Genomic DNA, 13,297 nt, shown 5'->3' on the forward strand with positions numbered 1-13,297 from the left:
GGCCCCTCCACGGGAGCCCAGCGAAAGAAGACGTGATACCGGATCCCAAGCCCCGCGACGGCCCCCACCCCAAGCACCCCCTCCGACTTCTATGGGGCTCCCTGTTCCAGTGGCAAATACTGCCCAATATAGATGTCAACATGGAGTCGGAGGAGCGAGGAAGGGGAAGGGCGAGTGTGCAGAAAAGCCAACTTCCAGAATAGCGTAGCAGGTAAGAACGGTAGCAAAGGACAGAGGGGTTGCTTACTGGGAACTAGAATTGATGTTCCTGACTTGGCCTCTTAGGATGATGACACCAGGCCACAGGTGTCCTTCCTTTCGCGGCCCAAATATCTGAGACAGTTCCAGCCAATCTCTGGCTCTGGGTCAGATATCAATGGGGAGCCAGGTTCTTGGTCACTCTTCACCCAAACTGTTATTATAATAGTTAAGGTTTTTAAGCTGTCCCAGGTGGCGCAAGTGGTAAAGAACCCGTCCCTGGGTTGGGAAGATCCCCTGGAGGAGAGCATGACAATCCACTCCAGTCTTCTTGCTTGGAGAATCCTATGGACAGAGGAAGCTGGCAGGCTACAGTCCATGGGGTGGCTAAGCCTCAGACACGACTGAAGCGACTTAGCATGCACCCAATGGCACCCCACTCCAGTGTTCTTGCCTGGAGAATCCCAGGGACGGGGGAACCTGGTGGGCCGCCGTCTATGGGGTTGCACAGAGTCGGACACGACTGAAGCGACTTAGCAGCAGCAGCAGCATGCATGTATGTATTAGTGCTTTATCTTATTTCATCCATGAAATGAATGATGAACGTGCTCCTCCTCTACAGAGGAGGCAACTGGGAGTTCCCCAGTCCTAGTTAGGATTCCAGTCTTTCACTGCCGTGGCCTGGGTTCAATCTCTGGTCAGGGAACTCAGATCCCATAAACCGCTCAGCACACATTCCCCACAAAAGAAAATAATAACAATAGAGGTGAAACTAAGGCACAGAGCAGAAGTGACTTGTCTGAATGTCCAACATGTACAGCAAGGTTTCAAATGCAGATCCTCCTGCTTAGAGCACATCTTTTTTTTGAAGTGGGAAAAATGTCTTATTTTTAATCCAATTTAGTTTTTAACTGTTTTAAAATATAAAAATGTGCTACTCATAATTTTATTTATATCACTAATATAGTTAGAGGTTATCAGCACATCTAAGTAAGAGCCCTCCCTCTACCTTCCTGGGCCTTCTGTTCAACCCAACAAAGCACCCAAAACTCACTTTTCACTGTGTTCCATACTCTAAAAAAATACTTCTTAGAGAAGTATTTTTTAAAAGGCAGGAAGAAGGTGAAAAAAAATATCCAACGGTAGACTTACGTTTAAGCACCAAGTAGCAGGAGACATTTTCGGGGAAGGGACCAAAGGAAAAGGGCTCTTAAAGATCTCAAAGGTCACTCAGATGTTATCCAGTGAGGGCCAAGTGCATCCCTCTACACGTGGTCCCTGAGTTCCCAGCCTGCCTGAGTCCTGCCCAAAGGCCAAGATGGCCAGAATCGCAGCAGAAGGCTCCAGTCCTAAGATGACCATATAGCCCTGCCCATTTCACATCCCTGATCCCCCACAAAGGACTCCAGACCCTAACGTGCTAATAACAGAAATTTTAATGCATAAGGCATAGTGTGAGACTAGGACCATTAAGCATCCTGAAACCTAGAGGGCCCAGCAGCTGAGTAAGAGCAGCAGGGCCCTCTTACCTCCCCGCACTGGGCACCTTGGACAGAGAGGGGCATCCAGGTTTTGACACGGTGCCTGGGGGCAGGAAGTGACTAGCATGGTCCCAAGTACCTCTCCAGGGATACTGCCACCGAGAGGCAGCTCTTTGGTCTGGAAAAACAGTCAGTGCAAATGTCCAGGGGTTGAGTTCTGGGGGAGTCAAGGTGGCACAATGCCCCAGGGCGGGCAGTCTCTGGACAGTCCTCTACCCATCATGGGCAACACGTGGGCTTCTTCTTGCTGGCAGTTAGGTAGAGGTTGCTGTCATCACTGTTGATGCCTGAAGAAGGGTGAGAAATAAGTGAGGCAAGGATGGAGGGTCCCTGAGCTCTCTGCCACCCTTGTCCAGGTGGGCACTCACGGACAACATCCCCTATGCGCCGGGATCCCGATTTCTCCAGCTCAGCCAGCACGTTGACCTCAAAGGTCAGCGCCGCCACACGAAAGAAGAACTCCCGGACATTTTCACCTGACACAGGGAGCAGATAGGAGCTCAAGGGTGGTTCCAGGCCGAGGGGCACAGCTGGAGGTGTAGGAGTGAGAGGCAAGGCAGGCCGGAAGGCCAGGTGCCTCTGACTCACCAGTGAGAGATGAGACTGCCCAATACTCAGCCTTCATCTCTTGGGCCACCTTGAGTGCATCTTTCTCCATCAGTATATACTGAGCAGGAGTCTGAAGGAAAGTCAGAGTCAGATGCTGGGCATGGGGTTTCCCTTGTCGAGATGTGAAGTCCTCCCCCACCACTGGCACACTCACACTCAGGTCCTTCTTGGAACCCACGAGGAAGAGAAGCACGCTGGAAGGGTCGTTCTCCTTGAGCGCATCAGCTAGCCACTGCCTGCCATAGACAGTGGACAGCAAGGGATGAGGGAGCCAGATAGGCTCCCCCCACTTCTATGCCCAATGATGCTCCCTCTGGTCCTGAATGCACTCTTCTCCTTCCCTTCCATACTCCTGACCCGCCTCTTTTTGAACATTCTCTTCTCAGAGCCCCCATTATAGTGCAGCATGCTTACTTACTTGGTATGCTCCAAGGAGGCCACATCATTAAGGTTGAAGACAATGATGATGGCTGGAAGAGTGGCAGAAAACGGGTGCAGATTGTTGGGGAAGATGCTACTGGCTCATTTCCACAATCCCTCCAGCCCTAGGCTAGAGGCCAGGTGTACCCACCTACCTCACTTCACCCTGGTACTTACCTTGAGCTCCTCGGTAGTAGGTTGATGCGATGCACTTGAACCTCTCCTGTCCAGCGGTGTCCCAGCTGGGAGGAAGGTGGGGAGAACACAGGTATGTGTGGGGCAGGGTGGTGCTGGGGGCTGAGGTGGGGAACAGGTGCTGGGAGAACCAAGGGCGGGAAGGAGTGGGGAAAGAACTCACAGCTGCAGACTGAACGGGACACCCAACACCTCAAATCGTTCCATCTCAAAGTCCACTCCGATGGTGGCCTTGTAGTTCTTATCAAATGTGTCTTTGCAGAACCTGAGGGGGCACCAGATGCTCTGGTCTTGAGCCCAGTCTGCCTGGCTAGGCTTGGGCTCACCCCCCTCAGCTTCAGCACCCTCTTACCTATTAATGAGACAAGTCTTCCCCACTGACAGGTCGCCCACCACAATGACCTTGGAGATCTTAAATCTGCTGGACACAAGAGTGGGCGGGAAGAGTGAGCTCTAGCTCCTTCACTCAGAGGAGCCCCAGTGCTCCCAGGCAGGTCCACAAAGGGAGCTGCTCCTGGGCTGAGATTACCATAAACACCAGGCCTCAACAGAAGTGCTAGGGAGGAGTGGTTCTGCCTCAGTATCAGAGAGACTGATTTTGCATCCCAGCTCTCACTTACTAGCTGTGTGACTCAGGACAAGTTTCTTAGCTTCTCTGAGCCTCAGTTTCAACATCTGTTAAGTGGGGATTTAACACACATTTTATTGGGTTGTTGTGAAGGTTAAAATGAAATAAATGTCCTATATTCTGGACTGGTCAAGTGGCTCAGCAGCAAAGAATCTGCCTGCCAAGCAGGAGACCCAGGTTCGATCCCTGGTCGAGAAGATCCTCTGGAGAAGGACATGGCAGCCCACTCCAGTATTCTTGCCTGGGAAATTCCAGGGACAGAGGAACCATGGGGTCACAAAGAGTTGGACACCACCAAGTGACCAAACAACAACCCAACAACCCCCTCCCCCTCAACACACACACACATACATTCCAACATCTCTCCCTCCCTCCCCAGGATACAACTTAAAAGTGGTATTTTCCATTTAATAAAAGACAATAATTATATGCAACACACTGCCTGGCACACAGTACATGCTCAATTAACGGTGGCAACTGTTAATAGTATTATCTCTCTTTTTTTTTAAACCCACAATGGGACTTATCCCTCTAGGACAGCTCACTGTCCTGGAGGCCAAATAGATGGAGTGTGGGAAGCTAAGCTGGTGACCACAGCCTTAAGTTGGACCCCCTCCCTGTGTCAGGAATTCAACTGCCACCTTCCTACCCAACCCCATCTCTTAGGACTTGCCACAAGCCAGCTGGAAGAAAGAGGAGCACAGGGGCACGCTAAGGGGGAACAGTGTGGCTGGCAGGGACCGAAATGGAGCCTGCAGCTCTTGGCTTTGCACCCTTGCTTTGACTGCAGGTTTCCTGGGACTCCATTTCTTCCTTCCGGGTGTCTCTAACTCACCCCACGGTGCCTGTCCTGTGCTCCTGGCAGGCGCAGGTGACGCGGGGCTGGAAGTCTTTGTGCACGTGCAAAGCGGCCTCCTTCCTCAGGCACTGGGTGGAGTGGAAGAGAATGGAACTCACCCATTTCCTGGCCCTCAGCCCGCCACCGAGCAGCCCCGGGCGGGGCGGGAGGGTGGGGGTGGGGAACGGACCACCCAGAAGCAGCTGGCCTAGCAGGGCGGCAGGGTTGGGCCCAAGCCCGGTCCGGTGCCGCCGCCTCCCGGCCCACCCCCACCGCCGCCCGAAGCCCGACGTGGCCCTGGCGCCTACCTGGGGCAGCTTCGTCAGGACGCGGTCCCTCCGCACCGGCGCCAGAATGTTCATCTTGCCTGCGTCCTTGCGGGGCGCCCTGAGAAGGCGCGGAGGCCTGATGCGCCCCGGCGACCCGGGCCCGTGGAGACCCGACAATCACCCGCGACCGAGGGGTCCCGACTATAACTCGGGGCCACGGGGAGCCTACGGGAGCCCGTGGCCTCCGGGACGCTACGACCACCGCGGGCCACGGGGATGAGACAATCACCGGGGGCCGGGGCGAACCCACAATCACCCGGGCCCGGGGCGTCCCTAGGACGACTCGAGGCCTGGGAGACCCCTCGGCCTCCAAGTGAGGGCGGGGAGTCCCGTCCGGGGGGACCCGAGTCCGCGCAGACCCTACAATAACTCGGGGTCGGATAGTTCCTACGATAACTCGAGGCCGTGGAGACCCGACGACAACTCGGGGTTGAGGCGGCCCTACCATAACAGAGCAGCCGGGGGGCGCTGAGCGGCCCCGCCACACGGGGTCAGTGTGTGCAGGGACCCCACCGTGCGGCCGAGGAACTGCTGCAGGAGGGGGCGAGGGGCCCAGTCCGCCGCAGGGCCTCGCGTCCCACTCCGCTCTCCCTCCGCCAACGCTGTAACTTGATCCCCGGAAATTCCTGGAAAAGGGCCGCCCCCTGCCCCTCTCCCGGCAACTCCCGGCCTCGCTGCCCGCCCCTACCTCCCGCTCTTCTCTTCCCCGAGTGCTGCCCCAGGTCAGGCTCCCCTGCCAGACTGACTCGCCAGGGCTCCGGGTCCGCCCTCACCCAGGTTGCAACCTGCCGAGAGCAGGATCCCCCAAGTCTCTCCCCAGCATCTCCTGTGCTGGGAGGAGCCTCCAAGGGGACCCTTACCCCGCCGAACTGGTGAAGGGGAATCGGCGATCGCTGCGCAGCATCTGGCAGCAGGAGGGGAAAGGGGGAGAGAAGGGGCCCTAGGAGAGGCGGCGCTTCCCTCGTCAACTGCAGGCCTAGGACATGACTCATAGGGTCTGCTCCCGCTCGCCCTTCTGCCCTGGGAGGTGGCGATGCCAGGGTAGGAACGAGGTACCCACCGAGGAGAGAGGTGTCCGAATCTGGTGCCTTTTCCTCCAAGGCTGCCGTGTAGATTGGAGGCCTTGGGGGGCCGACGATCAAGCTGCCTTCCTTGATGGAGGATAAAGGAGGTCTAGGGGACCGAGAATTTCCTCCTTTGGGGGGGTCACCATTCTGGGACCTGGGGACTCTACTTTGGCACGGGCCTTCTTCGCTCCGATCCCAATGGAATCTACCCCCGCTCCCCCAGGACTTTTCCTTTTTGCAGTCTGCAGGCTAGAAGAGGGGGTAGCACACGGTAAATCTCACCTTCAAAGGGAATCTCTGATTCCGAGAGAGGTGGGGGAGGGCATAAAGGTATTGTGATGGGGCGGGTAAGCAGTCCCTCAAAGAAGCTAAAACCTGAGCGTTTACTAAACCTTTACGTGTGTCATGGAACTGAATTTGGGGATGCAAAGATAAGCAAGGAAAGGAAAACTATTTAAGGGGAGGGGACTGTGAATGAAATCATTCCCAAGAAGAACGAGCATATTCTGGAGAAATCTGAGCGCTGAGTGTTTGGAATATTGGTAGTCTCTTCGAAAAGATTCCCGGGAAGACGCATGAATGCTGTCACAGGTAAAGAGGGGAAATGTGACCACCTCCTCTGACACTTTGCTCCTCCCTTCTGCCTGACTCGACCAACTAATCACCCTGTTATAAATAAGTCCTCTCCCCTCTCTCGACCTCAATTTCCACAGATGTTGTCTGACAAAGTTGGACTGGACAAATCCTGCTCTAACATTCTAGAATTTTGCTTCACTCTACTGAGTCAATCTAACTACAGTATTAATTCCAGTTTGCAGTGGAACTGCAATCCTTCATCCTCGGTGGCGCTAGTGGTAAAGAACCCGCCCGCCAATGCAGGCAAACTTAAGAGACTCAGGTTCGATCCTTGGGTCGGGAAGATCTCCTGGAGCAGGGCATGGCAATCCACTCCAGTATTCTTGCTTGGAGAATCCCGTGAACAGAGGAGCCTGACGGGCTACAGTCCATGGGGTCGCCAAGAGTCGGACACGACTGAAGCGACTTAATCGCTTCAGGCACACAAGCACACAATCCTCCTCCCTAAAGTTGCTCAAGATGCGAAGCGCTCAGATCCGCGCAGCCGCAGGTTATACCACTGAAAATAAACGCGTGTCTCCAAAAAACTACAACCCCCAAGAAGATTTAGGGTCTGACAAGCGGCGGGGTGGCGCTAGCTTAGTCTCTCTCGCGAGGAAATAAAAATCTAACTACCATTCCCGGCGGGCGCAGCGCTGCAGATTGTCCAATCAGCTTTAAGTAAAAAGTATCGCGAGTCTTCGGTGAGAGTTGGCTCTATAAGCCCGTGGTACCAAGTCTCGGAAACCCTTTTCATGAAGATGGCGCCGAAGGCGAAGAAGGAAGGTGTGTGCTGGGGCTGGGGATCAACAGCTGACTGGCCGAGGGTCCCCGCAGAGTGAATGAACTGGGAGGACGACGGCTGGGCTAACCCTTGCGGTGTCTGCTCCGGAGCAGCTTCCCGCGTTTCGGCAACGCTAAGGAGCGCGTACGCCTAGCCGCATGGTTGGGGCTCTAGTGAAGGGGGTTGGGGAGGCAATCCTGGCCTGTACCGCCTGCCAGGGACAGCCGGGTCGTCGGCTCTGGGAAGCTCCATGTTTCCTAGACCTGTACGGAATCAATACTCTCAACTGTTTGACCCCACGTTAAATGGGTGGCTGTGCAATGGTATATACAAAACTACTAGTTCACATTCTAGTAAGTGCCAAGCGTTCGTTCATTGCTAGTTTCTTTCTCATCCCAAGTTCGTCCTAGAATCGTGCACATGATGGAAAAATTTTAATCTCCTGAGACTTGTGATGTCTTCAAAGGAACCACTGATGCACGTGTGGCCTGGGACGCCCACTACCGGTCTTGAGGCCAGAAGTGATTTCTAAATCCTTCACCCTCGTTTTCTTTGCTTTTCTCAGCCCCTGCTCCTCCTAAAGCTGAAGCCAAAGCAAAGGCTTTGAAGGCCAAGAAAGCAGTGTTGAAAGGTGTCCACAGCCACAAAAAAAAGAAGATCCGGACGTCGCCCACCTTCCGGCGGCCCAAAACACTGCGGCTCAGGAGGCAGCCCAAATACCCTCGGAAGAGCGCCCCTAGGAGAAACAAGTCAGTACTGCCCCTTGTTTATGAAAAGATGTTTGGGTATCTTCCATTGGTAATTGGGAAATTTACCAAACATAGAGTATGGCTTCTCAAAATCATGTTGGTACCTAGAGTGCTTGTCTAACGGGAGTATGAGATTAATGCCATATTTAAAACAACCCAGAGTCATTGTCAAAGTTAGTCAATTGTTAGATTGTTTCATATGTGGTTTACTTTCTGGGGAGTATAAAGTGGGACTGAAATCTTGAAGAGTTCCAGGTTAGGGACCTGTATTGGACAGTGAAGGCCTGCAGCAGTATATAGCAGCTTCTTTTCATTTACTTTCCCAAATGTTTACACTGAAGGAATGGTCGGGGAGGGGGGGTGGGCAAAAGGATAGGGTACATGAGTGTTTTGGTGTCACACTGTTGGTGATAACTGACCTTAAGGAGCACAGTTGAGAGTAGAGCCATGGTAGTGGTTACCACCAAAGGTAATTTAACCATTGCTTCCTACGAAAAAGGCAGAAGAGTAGATTGTGTCCACAGAGAAAAGGACTTTTACCCCCATTTGCACCTAGAATTTAGTGTGATGAGAGGTTGAGACCTGATCTCTATCTTCAAAAGAGGACAGTATACCCAGGCAAACAGAGCTTTGCTTCTCTAAATTTCAGAGGGAAAGCTATGTCCTGAAGGGCTATTGTAACTTTAAGCCATAAATAAAAAGTTGCTCTCAAGAATTGATGGCTTACCAGCCAGTTTTCAGTAACCAAAACAGGGAAAAACAGTCAATTCAGCCTCATAGTGAAGCACCAACATTCTTAGGCACCCTAGCCTGGATTTCAAGATTCCATAGTCTTAACTTTGCTCTTGGGTTTGGTTTTCTAACTTCTTAAGTCTCACCTTTCTTTTAGAAATTTGCTCCTCAGGAATGTTGAGGTCAGGTAAAGAATGAAGAGGGTTGGAACTCAAAGATGATTGTTTAATCTCTTAAAAGGATGAAAGCTCTTGAAATGTCACTAAGCCAAGGCTCCAGGTTCCCAAGTTTCAGGGTGCATGTGATGACACTGTTCAGCGACCAAAGTCTGACAGAAATGATTGCTATCATTGTCTGATACACCTGGGCCCTTTGAGCCTTGGGCTCCAAAAAAGGGCCCATCCTTTTACTGGGCCCACGCCAGGTGACCCCGTTTTACCTTTCTCCCAGACTTGACCACTATGCCATCATCAAATTCCCCCTCACCACCGAGTCAGCCATGAAGAAAATAGAAGACAACAACACACTGGTATTCATTGTGGACGTCAAGGCCAACAAGCACCAAATTAAACAGGCTGTGAAGAAGCTCTATGACATTGACGTGGCTAAGGTCAATACTCTGATCAGGTAGGTGAGTGGGGCCCTGTGGGATGGGAGGAGGCCAGGGCCTCTGTCACCTAAATGGCAAGAAATTCCTTGATGCTGCTTTTGGGGTCCAAAGTAGGCTTCCCAGAACGTCAGCTGTCCTGTCTCTAGGACTTAGGGGTTAGTTGCTCATTTTCCTGATCCCCTACCTCTAGGCAAAAGCAGGCCCTAGAGTAAGGTACAGTTAATGTCAGAATACCTGTGGTTTGTGGTTTAGTGGCTTCCCTGACTCCCTCTGTGCAAATGATGGAGAAAAATCACTATTTGTGAGGGAAAAAAAAAAAATGACATGAACAAAGGAACCACTGATGCACCAGAAGTCTGGGTGGAAGAGGGTATGGGGGCAGTGAGGGGCAGCAAGGATTAAGGCTTCCTTCACCACCCCAGGCCTGATGGAGAGAAGAAGGCATATGTTCGACTGGCTCCTGACTATGATGCTTTGGATGTTGCCAACAAAGTAAGTTTCCTTTGCTACAAACTCCTTAACACACTCCCTGGGTGCAAATGATGTGTCTGTTAGTGACCAAAGCCTGACTTCGGTGATTAGTCTTAACTGACTGACTGCACCTCTGTCTTTTAAAAATACTGTGACATTCCCTCTTAATCTTCACATTTCAACTTCCAGTAACAGAGTTCCCTTTTGTTTTTCAGATTGGCATCATCTAAACTGAGTCCAGCTGGCTAATTCCAAATATAAAAGTTTTCACTATATATATGCTTCTTGTCTTTATGTTGATTTTTGGGTGAGGGGCCATACTGTGGTACATGCACACTTAAGTAACCAGGCTTGGTTGGGTAAGACTTTTGGTCTACTTAACCTGTTGGAACACTCAGCCATATCACTTCACCATACTTGCAGCAGAGATTTATGACCCAGATTACAGTTGGTTGTCCTAGGACAACTACAACTTGACCTCCATCCTGGAGGTAAGAGGCCAAGCAAGAAGCTTTACAAGAATGCCTTCCTTTATCTGGAAGAGGCTCGGTATGAGACCAATATCCAGAGGTTCCATTAGCATCCATGTCAGGGCTGTGTGGCTTGGCTGGCTTTGCAGTAGCACCTTACCCCACACCCATCTACTGCGTCCAACCGGTCTGTCTGCTTCCCTCACCCCTTGCCCAAGAAAGGACAAGGACTTCAGAGGCCTTCTTTCATTAGTGTTTTAAATAGTAGGAGCAGGCTTGGTGGAGGCTGGCCCCAACAGAACACCTCGGGCGAGGGGCTAAGCCTCTTCTCCATTCCTGTGAGGCTGTTCTTGGTGGTGTTTGCTGTCCTTGCCACAAATCCCTAACTGCTTTTTCACTCAGTCAAGAACTTGTCTTTGTGTTGGTGGCTGGGGACGCGCTGGGGGCAGAAGTCAGAGCGGAGGAGGCGGGAAAAGTAGACAAGGATCATGACATCTAGCATGAGCAGGATGGCCAGCAGGAAGGTTCCCAGGGTCCTCTGGCCAGCGTAACCCAGGAAGAGATGGGTGAGGTAGGCCTGAGGGGCCAGGCGGAAGAGGAAGTACATGACCAAGTTGATGTATTTGTTGACCCGATAGAGGAGGAGATGCTGGGCATTATTGATCTTCATCATCATGCGTATCGTGAGGAAGATGTTGCTGACCTCCACCAGCAGTGTTAGGACACCCCCACCAACAAATCTGCTCCAAAAGATGCCTGAAAAGAAGGCACCCATAGCCTACAAGGCAAGGGAGAGAATGGGTTAGGGCCCAGATACTACGGTTTTCTTGGAAGTTAGGGGGAATATCCAGGGTATCAGAAGGAGGGATAAGAAATCTTTTAATAGCTTCACTCTGAAACAAAGTTTACAGTGGATTCAACAGTAGTAAATCTTGATCTCTGGCTGGAAGGCCATGATTGCTGGCTTTAAGTAGTGAACCAAGGGCTCATTCTGCAAGCCCTCAGCACTGTAGCATGTGGGACACGGTGGGGATGGGGTTTAGAAAAGATGGTCTTTACTTTCCAGGTTAGGTACTTTCAGGTATAGGCACCAGGCCTATACCACATCCCCAGCTTCTCACTTACCATGACGTGGTGGACGAGGTATTCCCAAGAAGCTCTTGACTGATGGCTAATCACGATATCCACCGTGTCGTGGATGAAATACCCTAGCCGAGGGATGGGGGAGAGGTTGTAAAGGGTACCGAATTAGAAGTTTATCCCTGTCTCCCCACCCATTTAATGCCTCCCGGCAAGATCTACCTGCGGAGAAGCAAACAAGCAGGTAGCCAGAAAGCGACCATGCTTTCTCGATCTCCACCAGCATCTCAGGGGTCTGCCATATACTGAAAGAGAGTGAAGAAGGCAAGCTCTCATCATTTCAGTATCCCAAAGGTCCCACAAATCCTATTACGGTAGCCAGTCCACTATTGGCTGACGAGCGAGAAGGGGCTTGGCTGAAACCCAGGTGTGTCCCGTTTCCCAGGTGAGAACACCCTCCCCCGCCCCCACCCCTCACCCCGCGCCGCCTGGGGCTGCCGCCGCTCCTGGTTGGACAGCATTCCAAGCCGAGAATCAGGTGAGACTGCCTGGGCCATAGCCCGCCGATGAGTGATGGAAAGCGGAATCCCCAGCCACCTTCACTCCCCCAGCCCTCCACTCACCACAGCAGAGCCCAGATCCCCGACACAATGGAATGCGCGAAGGAGACGAGCAGGTTATGCCAGCGCCAGGTCCGCAGGGGGTCGGCCCGCACGTGCGCAGGCAGGGGCAGGCGACAGAGCGCGTGCCGGACTGCCCGGAAGGTCAGCGTGGCGCCCAGGAGAAGCGGCAGGGCGGGGACCAGCACTGGGGGCATGCTGGCCCTCCCTGCCTCTGTCCGCCCTCTAGGGGGCCTCCTCCGGCTGTTTGGGGACGGGGCTCCCTCGCGGACCAGTCCACCCTGGATCCCTGTCCTGCCAGCCGCCGACTTCACACACACGGTTTCGGCAGAGCCTTGTAGGCCCCTTCGCTCCTCCCGTCCCCCGCCGGCCTCTGCCCCCGCCCCCAGCCGCCCGCGCCCCCGCTCCGCCCCGCCCTACCCGCCTGTCCCCGCCCCTCCGGCGCCTCTGCAGCGCAGAGAGCAATAGCCCCATTTCCCCCCGGCCCCCCGGGCCCGCCAGGCTTCCGCGGACTTCGGTCAAAAGGAGCTGTCCTGGGGGCGCCGCCGCCGAGCCACCCCTCACTGGCGCCTCCCGACGGCCGACGGAGTCCCACTTCGCTCGCTTGGCCTCGTTAACCCGCAGCCACACTTTCCCCAGGCGTTCCGGCTCTCCAGCCTGGGCGCTTCCTGAGAGAACTTTCTCTCCGCCTTCAACTGTTTGGTGGGCAGAGCGGAGCTGAGCAGACCCGTCACAATCCACGTTCCTAATCCCTGGTCCCAGGGACCAGCCGGTACCCAGCTTCGGACGGTGCTCTCCGCCCAGACCTTGTTCCACTGGATCACTAGTTTCTTGGGGCCCAAAACGTACACGTTTACCTGCCTCTACCTCGTCCCGCACCGAGTCGGTGCCTAGAAACTGTCGACTAACCCGTCAGCACCCCTCCTCCCAGCCGGCTCTTGGGCTCCTGGGGCCGCGCGGCACTCACAGTCCTCCCTGACAGTCCAGCTCGCTTCTCCCCGCTCCCTAGAGGCTGGGGCGGGGAAGACGGCCGATTTGCCCAGGCCGCTAGAGTGACTCTGCAGCCCAGTGGACTGGCGCAGAGGCAGCTCTCGACCACAAGGTGTCAGCCTATCCTCACCATGGCGCGGGATCCCCTCCCACAGCCAAAGAAAAGAGGTGATTGTTTTGGGTGGAGAGTTAGCCAGACTCTGCAAACAGAAGGGCGGTGGAGAGCTGGGGGTGGGGCGGAGGTGCTGTGACTGGGAAGAAGTATCAGAAGCCTTGAGGCGCCAAGAGGTTTCGGTGTTTGCTCTGTTTCCCCTGCTGACTCCAAGGTTACACATTAACCCCTCTGGGGCT

The 13,297-nt window shown here is 53.7% G+C and overlaps 3 protein-coding genes and 4 non-coding genes across 8 annotated transcripts; 5 read left to right on the forward strand and 2 right to left on the reverse strand.

Annotated features, from left to right (window-relative positions):
* Positions 1 to 1,616: 1,616 nt before the first annotated feature.
* On the reverse strand, positions 1,617 to 5,765 carry RAB34 (RAB34, member RAS oncogene family). The gene is given in 12 exon segments (XM_027518114.1): positions 1,617 to 2,026; positions 2,108 to 2,215; positions 2,328 to 2,418; positions 2,503 to 2,584; positions 2,767 to 2,818; positions 2,946 to 3,010; positions 3,127 to 3,228; positions 3,316 to 3,381; positions 4,427 to 4,518; positions 4,738 to 4,816; positions 5,619 to 5,666; positions 5,668 to 5,765. Coding segments are annotated over 12 exon segments (936 nt in total). The 5' UTR covers positions 5,751 to 5,765; the 3' UTR covers positions 1,617 to 1,958.
* Positions 5,766 to 7,120: 1,355 nt separating this feature from the next.
* RPL23A (ribosomal protein L23a) lies at positions 7,121 to 10,061 on the forward strand. 2 transcript variants are annotated; one of them, XM_027517736.1, is made up of 5 exons: positions 7,121 to 7,226; positions 7,790 to 7,973; positions 9,156 to 9,332; positions 9,738 to 9,807; positions 10,002 to 10,061. In XM_027517736.1, exons 1-5 carry the CDS (start codon positions 7,196 to 7,198, stop codon positions 10,014 to 10,016), a joined length of 477 nt encoding a protein of 158 aa, XP_027373537.1. In that variant the 5' UTR covers positions 7,121 to 7,195; the 3' UTR covers positions 10,017 to 10,061. The 2 variants fall into 2 exon arrangements, 1 of the variants encoding a protein (XP_027373537.1); XR_003506759.1 differs by having other exon boundaries at positions 7,190 to 7,368.
* Positions 7,639 to 7,705, forward strand: LOC113878636. The gene has a single exon (XR_003507060.1). It is a non-coding gene; the product is annotated as a small nucleolar RNA SNORD42 (small nucleolar RNA).
* Positions 9,000 to 9,069, forward strand: LOC113878646. Its single transcript, XR_003507069.1, has one exon. It is a non-coding gene; the product is annotated as a small nucleolar RNA Z17 (small nucleolar RNA).
* Positions 9,588 to 9,664, forward strand: LOC113878637. The gene has a single exon (XR_003507061.1). It is a non-coding gene; the product is annotated as a small nucleolar RNA SNORD42 (small nucleolar RNA).
* Positions 9,848 to 9,918, forward strand: LOC113878644. Its single transcript, XR_003507067.1, has one exon. It is a non-coding gene; the product is annotated as a small nucleolar RNA Z17 (small nucleolar RNA).
* Positions 10,062 to 10,200: 139 nt separating the features above from the next.
* Positions 10,201 to 13,296, reverse strand: TLCD1 (TLC domain containing 1). Its single transcript, XM_027517735.1, has 4 exons — positions 11,960 to 13,296; positions 11,559 to 11,641; positions 11,382 to 11,464; positions 10,201 to 11,034 (listed from the first exon to the last, which is right to left on the reverse strand). The coding sequence occupies exons 1-4, from the start codon at positions 12,151 to 12,153 to the stop codon at positions 10,651 to 10,653; spliced, it is 744 nt and encodes a 247-aa protein (XP_027373536.1). The 5' UTR covers positions 12,154 to 13,296; the 3' UTR covers positions 10,201 to 10,650.
* Position 13,297: the final 1 nt, after the last annotated feature.

This window comes from Bos indicus x Bos taurus, chromosome 19 (genome assembly GCF_003369695.1).
Source record: "Bos indicus x Bos taurus breed Angus x Brahman F1 hybrid chromosome 19, Bos_hybrid_MaternalHap_v2.0, whole genome shotgun sequence".
NCBI lineage: Eukaryota > Metazoa > Chordata > Mammalia > Artiodactyla > Bovidae > Bos > Bos indicus x Bos taurus.

Bases quoted from the DNA above. Each gene is read 5' to 3' on its own strand.
- TLCD1 (XM_027517735.1), bottom strand. From the start codon at position 12,153: ATGCCCCCAGTGCTGGTCCCCGCCCTGCCGCTTCTCCTGGGCGCCACG. The intron at 11,642-11,959 runs GTGAGTGGAGGG...ACTCTCTTTCAG, and splicing joins GGGATCTGGGCTCTGCTGTG to TATATGGCAGACCCCTGAGA. The intron at 11,465-11,558 runs GTAGATCTTGCC...TCCCTCGGCTAG, and splicing joins GCTTGTTTGCTTCTCCGCAG to GGTATTTCATCCACGACACG.
- RPL23A (XM_027517736.1), top strand. From the start codon at position 7,196: ATGAAGATGGCGCCGAAGGCGAAGAAGGAAG. The intron at 7,227-7,789 runs GTGTGTGCTGGG...TGCTTTTCTCAG, and splicing joins GCCGAAGGCGAAGAAGGAAG to CCCCTGCTCCTCCTAAAGCT. The intron at 7,974-9,155 runs GTCAGTACTGCC...CCTTTCTCCCAG, and splicing joins AGCGCCCCTAGGAGAAACAA to ACTTGACCACTATGCCATCA.